The 6,997-nt window shown below is 47.7% G+C and overlaps 1 protein-coding gene across 1 annotated transcript in view; it reads left to right on the top strand.

Annotated features, from left to right (window-relative positions):
- Positions 1-6,650, top strand: part of LOC119949828 (interleukin-17F-like) — a 7,334-nt gene extending 684 nt beyond the window's left edge. Inside the window, exons 2-3 of the mRNA XM_038771667.1 lie at positions 1,230-1,423; positions 6,413-6,650. Of these exons, the coding sequence (XP_038627595.1) occupies positions 1,230-1,423; positions 6,413-6,650 (432 nt within the window). The remainder of the gene's footprint in view (positions 1-1,229; positions 1,424-6,412) is intronic.
- Positions 6,651-6,997: the final 347 nt, after the last annotated feature.

The following is a 6,997-nucleotide window of genomic DNA, read 5'->3' as shown; positions in this document are numbered from 1 at the left end:
TGTCTCCCCCTTCTAGACTGTGAGCCCGTTGTTGGGTAGGGACCGTCTCTAGATGTTGCCGACTTGGACTTCCCAAGCGCTTAGTACAGTGCTCTGCACCCAGTAAGTGCTCAATAAATACGATTGATTGATTGATTTATTACTCTATTTATGTATCTTACTATTTATTTACTATTTATTACTGTTATTATTATTTTATATTTTATATTTACTATTCTATTTATTTTGTTAATGATGTGCATCTAGCTTTATTTTCATTTATTCTGATGACTTGACACCTGTCCACACGTTTTGGTTTGTGGTCTGTCTCCCCCTTCTAGACCGTGAGCCCGTTGTTGGGTAGGGACCGTTTCTATATGTTGCCGACTTGTACTTCCCAAGCGCTTAGTACAGTGCTGTGCACACAGTAGCGCTCAATAAATACAATTGATTGATTGATTTATTACTCTATTTATTTCTTATTATTATTATTGATTTTATATTTTATATTTACTATTCTATTTATTTTGTTAATGATGTGCATCTTGCTTTATTTTCATTTATTCTGATGACACCTGTCCACACGTTTTTTTTTGTGGTCTGTCTCCCCATTTTAGACTGTGAGCCCGTTGTTGGGTAGGGACCGTCTCTATATGTTGCCGACTTGGACTTCCCAAGCGCTTAGTCCAGTGCTCTGCACACAGTAAGCGCTCAATAAATACGATTGATTGATTTATTACTCTATTTATTTCTTATTTCTTATTATTATTATTGATTTTATATTTTATATTTACTATTCTATTTATTCTGTTAATGATGTGCATCTTGCTTTAGTTCTATTTATTCTGATGACTTGACACCTGTCCGCCCGTTTTGTTTTGTGGTCTGTCTCCCCCTTCTAGACTGTGAGCCCGTTGTTGGGTAGGGGCCGTCTCTATATGTTGCCGACTTGTACTTCCCAAGTGCTTAGTCCAGTGCTCTGCACACAGTAAGAGCTCACTAAATACGATTGAATGAATGAATATTAGACAGCCGGGGCCAGGTTACCGGCTGTCCAGCTGCTTGATTCTCCCAGGGACGCGTCCGGCCGTCTGTCCGGGGCGGGGGAACGATTCTTCCCAGTGGGGGCCGAGCGGACTTATTGCAGGATGAGGGGAGCGGAGGCAGGGAGAGAGGAAAAGGAGGATGGTTTGGGGGCAGAGATCAGCAGCCGTGGGGAATCTGGGGGGGCTTCTCCGCTCTCTTTTCAGTTCAAGTCACTGCTGCTTCTGGGCCTGGGCCTCGCCCTTGTGGATTCTGTCCCAGGGAGACTGGCAGCTGGGATCAGCTGTCCCAAGGTGGAAGATAACAGAGTGGTGCTGGACACCCGCATCCTCAAGGCGCACCAGGTTGCCCAAGTCTTCCACGACTACCAGAACCGCTCCATCTCCCCTTGGGATTACAGGTAAGAGCGGACGAGGCCGTAGATGAGGCAGAATCTCCCTGGCCGCCCTGTGCTGAGCGGAGTGGGACGAGTTGACCCCACTTGTCAGCTGTGTGACTTTGAGCAAGTCACTTCCCTTCTCTGGTCCTCAGTTACCTCATCTGCAAAACGGGGATTAAGACTGGGAGCCCCACGAGGGACAACCCGATCACCTTGTAATAATAATAATGGCATTTGTTAAGCGCTTACTATGTGCAAAGTACTGTTCTAAGCGCTGGGGGGATACAAGGTGATCAGGTTGTCCCACATGGGACTCACAGTCATCATCCCCACTTTACAGATGAGGTAACTGAGGCCCCGAGAAGTTAAGTGACTTGCTCAAGGTCACACAGCAGACATGTGGTGGAGCCGGGATTCAAACCCACGGCCTCTGACTCCAAAGCCCGGGCTCTTTCCACTGAGCCACGCTGCTTCTATTGGGTAGGGACCATCTCTATATGTGGCCGATTTTTACTTTGTACCCTCCCCAGCGCTTAGAACAGTGCTTCGCACATAGTAAGAGCTTAATAAATGCCATCATATTATTATATTATCTCCCAAGCACTTTGCACACAGGAAGCACTCAGTAAATACCACTGAGGGAATGAATGTCATGTTCCGTTCCTGGAGCCGGTTCGCTACCAGCTAAACATCTCAGGTGTGCGGGGATGGGTACTTGGGTTTGACAGGGGATATTAATAATAATAATAATTGTGGTATTTATTAAGCTCTTACTACAGTTTTCTAGACTGTGAGCCCACTGTTGGGTAGGGACCGTCTCTATATGTTGCCAACTTGTACTTCCCAAGCGCTTAGTACAGTGCTCTGTACACAGTAAGCGCTCAATAAAGACGATTGATTGATTGACGGCAGGCACTGTCCTACGCGCTGGGGTGGACAAGCAGATTGGGTTGGACACAGTCCCTGTCCCCCATGGGGCTCACACTTTCAGCCCCCATTTTGCAGATGAGGTAACGGAGGCACAGAGAAGTAAGGTGACTTGCCCAAGGTCATACAGCGGATGAGTGGCTGAGTGGGGATTAGAACCCATGACTTTCTGAGTCCCAGGCCTGTGATTTATCCATGGCAACTGGCTAATTTGTACTTCCCAAGCGCTTAGTACAGTGCTCTGCACATAGTAAGCGCTCAATAAATACGATTGATGATGATGATGATGATGATTGCCAGAGAAGCATGAGAAGCAACAAGAAGATAGAGAAAAGCAACAAGAAGATAGAGAAGGGCTTTGAAGTCAGAGGTCATGGGTTCAAATCCCGGCTCAGCCAATTGTCAGCTGTGTGACTTTGGGCAAGTCACTTCTCTGGGCATCAGTTACCTCATCTATAAAACGGGGATTAAGACGGTGAACTCCCCGGGGGACAACCTGATCACCTTGTAACCTCCCCAGCGCTTATGACAGTGCTTTGCACACAGTAAGTGCTTAATACATGCTATTATTATTATTATTATTATTATTATTATTATTATTATTACTCTGGATGGGTGCTCCTTTGAGGATCCCTTTCCTGGGAATAGTAGCCTGAGGAAGAATGGGTTGTGGGGGTTGGCTCGAGGATCCCAAGGAGCCCAGGGAGAGCAGGACTGGCCAGAAACCCACCCCCTCTGTAGGATGTATATATGTTTGTACATATTTTTTACTCTATTTATTTATTTATTTTATTTGTACATATCTATTCTATTTATTTTATTTTGTTAGTATGTTTGGTTTTGTTCTCTGTCTCCCCCTCTTAGACTGTGAGCCCACTGTTGGGTAGGGACTGTCTCTATATGTTGCCAATTTGTACTTCCCAAGCGCTTAGTACAGTGCTCTGCACATAGTAAGCGCTCAATAAATACGATTGATGATGATGATGATGATTTGGTCTCTGGCAGGCCTTGGGTGGGGGGGGGATGACCATGAAAAGTCCACTTCGATAAGTGTGGTGTCGGTTAAATGCTTACCCTGTGCCAAGCACTGTATTAAGCGCTGGGGTAGGTAATATAAAAACGATAGTACTTTTTCAAGCGCTTACTCCGTGTCAAGCACTGCTCTAAGCCCTGGGGTAGATACAAGCTAATCAGGTTGGACACAGTCCCTGTCCCACATGGGGAGCACACTTTGAATCCCCCATTTTACGGGTGAGGTAAATGAGGCCCAGAGAAGTGACTTGTTCAAGGTCACGCAGCCGACATACGGCGGAGGGAGCTGGGATTAGAACCCAGGTCCTTCTGATTCCCAGGCCTCTGCTCTATCCGCTAAGCCATGCTGCTTTTTTACAGGATTCAGGATTATCGGGTCCCACGTGAGGCTCACAGTCTAAGTAGAAGGGGAACAGGTATTGAATCCTCATTTTATAGATGAGGGAACTGAGACACAGAGAAGTTAAGTGGTTTGCCCAAGGTCACACAGCAGATAAATGGTGGAGTTGGGATTAGAACCCAGGACCTCTGACTCCCAAGTCTACTTTAAAGGGACCTAAATTATCCAGGGGGGAAGAACTAAAGAAACTACATTTTTGCCTCAAAATCCTTGGGACTGTGGGTAACCTAAAGATTGTCTGGACCCCAGGTCCCAACCATAACTCCAGGGAATCCCCAAATTATTATTATTATTATTATTATTATTATATCATTATCACTATATTGGTTAAGTGCAAGAAGCAGCATGGCTCAGTGGAAAGAACACGGGCTTTAGAGTCAGAGGTCCTGGGTTCCAATCCCGACTCCACCAATTGCCAGCTGTGTGACTTTGGGCAAGTCACTTCTCTGTGCCTCAGTTACCTCATCTGTAAAATGGCGATTAGGACGGTGAGCCCCCTGTGGGACAACCTGATCACCTTGTAACCTCCCCAGCGCTTAGAACAGTGCTTTGCACATAGTAAGCGCTTAATAAATTCTATCGTTATTATTATTATTATTATTATTACTACGTGTCAAGCGCTGTTCTAAGTGTTTGGGTAGACACAGGTTAATCAGATTGAACACAGTCCCTGCCCCACATGGGGCTCACAGACTAAGTAGGAAGGAGAAGAGCTATTTAATCCCCATTTCACAGTTGAGGAAACGGAGGCACAGAGGAGTTAGGGGACTTGCCCAATCAATCAATCGTATTTATTGAGCGCTTACTGTGTGCAGAGCACTGTACTAAACGCTTGGGAAGTACAAGTTGGCAACATAAGGTCACACAGCAAACAGCTGGCAGAGCTGGGATTAAAACCTGGGTCCTCAGGCTTCCAGGCCCAAGCTCTTTAGAAGAGTGTTTTGTACATAGTAAGTGCTTAATAATAATGGCATTTGTTAAGCACTTACTATGTGCAAAGCACTGTTCTAGGCTTAATAAATGCCATCATTATTGTCTTTCCACTAGGCCGTGCTGCTCCTTCCAAATCCCAACAGCCTTGGGCCAAGGACCAGTTGAACAGCTAGTGGTGCTAGACTCCCCACAAAGACCCTTTGTGGAGCTCTTCTGGAGGGGGTCTTCTAGAAATTTTAATAATTAGGACCCCCCTCCTTCCTGCCTTAGTCCTCAACCACCTGTACAGGGACACTGATTGAACTGGCTGGGTGAACAGACACATCCCTAGAGAAGCATTGTGGCTCAGTGGAGAGAGCACAGGCTTTGGAGTCAGAGGTCATGGGTTCAAATCCCGGCTCCACCACGTGTCTGCTGTGTGACCTTGGACAAGTCACTTAACTTCTCTGAGCCTCAGTTACCTCGTCTGTAAAATGGGGATTAAGACTGTGAGCCCCACGTGGGACAACTTGATCACCTTGTATCCCCCCAGCGCTTAGAACAGTGCTCTGCACATAGTAAGCGCTTAACAAATGCCATTATTATTATTATTATTATTATCCCTTTAAGATAGATGCCGTGGTTGGATTGTTCTCTTTTAATGGTATTTGTTAAGCGCTTACTATGTGCCAGGCCCTGGACTATCCTCTATAGGATGATTTGAATGCCTGTGATGCCCACATCTAAACAAAGCGTGTTTCCCAGCCTATTTTCCATCAGTAGCTCATGAACTTCCCGGATCCTGGGTCTGAGGTCCGGTCCCACCTCAGGGGACCATAATCCCGAGGGGATTTCTTGCAGCCGAGGTCCTCTCCTGGATTTGGCGGGGGATGAAGGTCGAAAGGAGGAGAGCGGGCCGTGGTTCCGAGGGGATGTCCGAGGCTCAGTGGAAAGTGCCTGGGCTTTGGAGTCAGAGGCCATGGGTTCAAATCCTGGCTCCGCCACTTGTCAGCTGTGTGACTTTGAGCAAGTCGCTTCACTTATCTGGGCCTCAGTTCCCTCTTCTGTAAAATGGGGATGAAGACTGTGAGCCCCCTGCGGGACAACCTGATCACCTTGTTACCTCCCCAGCACATAGTAAGCATTTAATAAATGCTATTATTATTATTATTATTATTATTATTATTATTATTATTATTGCCACCGAGGTCCTCTCCTGGATTCAGCGGGGGATGAAGGCCGAAGGGCAGGAGAGCAGGCGACAGGGGTGGAAGCGTCTCCTCTCCCGTCTGGGCAGGGCTGCCCTGCTGGCGAGGCGGGTCGCAAATGAGGGCGACGAAGAGGGGGGTGAGAGAAGAGGAAAGGTGGGCTCAGTCAGGGAAGGCCTCTTGGAGGGAAGGCCTGTATATATGTATATATGTTTGTACATATTTATCACTCTATTTATTTATTTATTTATTTTACTTGTACATACCTATTCTATTTATTTTATTTTGTTAGTATGTTTGGTTTGGTTCTCTGTCTCCCCCTTTTAGACTGTGAGCCCACTGTTGGGTAGGGACTGTCTCTATCTGTTGCCAACCTGGACTTCCCAAGCACTTAGTCCAGTGCTCTGCACACAGTAAGCGCTCAATAAATACGATCGATGGATGGATGGGTGGGTCCGTCACTCTGGGAGGGCTCCTCTCCGGAAGCCCCTTCCCTCACCCCTCTCCCCCCGTGGCTTCCTTCCTCGGCAGCATCAACAGGGACCCCCACCGAATCCCGCAGGAGCTGGCGGAGGCGCGGTGCCGCCTGTCGGGCTGCCGGAACGCGGAGGGCCGGCAGGACTTGCTGACGGAGTCGGTGCCCATCCAGCAGGAGATCCTCGTCCTGCGGAAAGACCCCCGGGGCTGCCCCGGCTCCTTCCGCATCGAGAAGCTTCTGGTGACCGTGGGCTGCACCTGCGTCACCCCCGTGGTCCACTCTCAGGCCTGAGACCTCCTCCGGCTCCGGGCGGGCGGACGGTTGGCATTTCCAGGCACGGCCTTGTCTTCTAGACTGGGAGCCCACTGTTGGGTAGGGACCGTCTCTATGGGTTGCCAACTTGGACTTCCCAAGCGCTTAGTCCAGTGCTCTGCACACAGTAAGCGCTCAATAAATACGATTGATTGATATGTTGCCAACTTGTACTTCCCAAGCGCTTAGTCCAGTGCTCTGCGCACAGTAAGCGCTCAATAAATACGATTGATTGCTTGATATGTTGCCAACTTGGACTTCCCAAGCGCTTAGTCCAGTGCTGTGCACGCAGTAAGCGCTCAATAAATACGATCGAATGAATGAAT

This window comes from Tachyglossus aculeatus, chromosome X1, assembly GCF_015852505.1.
Source record: "Tachyglossus aculeatus isolate mTacAcu1 chromosome X1, mTacAcu1.pri, whole genome shotgun sequence".
NCBI classification, from domain to species: Eukaryota; Metazoa; Chordata; class Mammalia; order Monotremata; family Tachyglossidae; genus Tachyglossus; species Tachyglossus aculeatus.
Note: the sequence above shows the minus strand (reverse complement) of the source record. Positions and strands in the feature narration are given on the sequence as shown.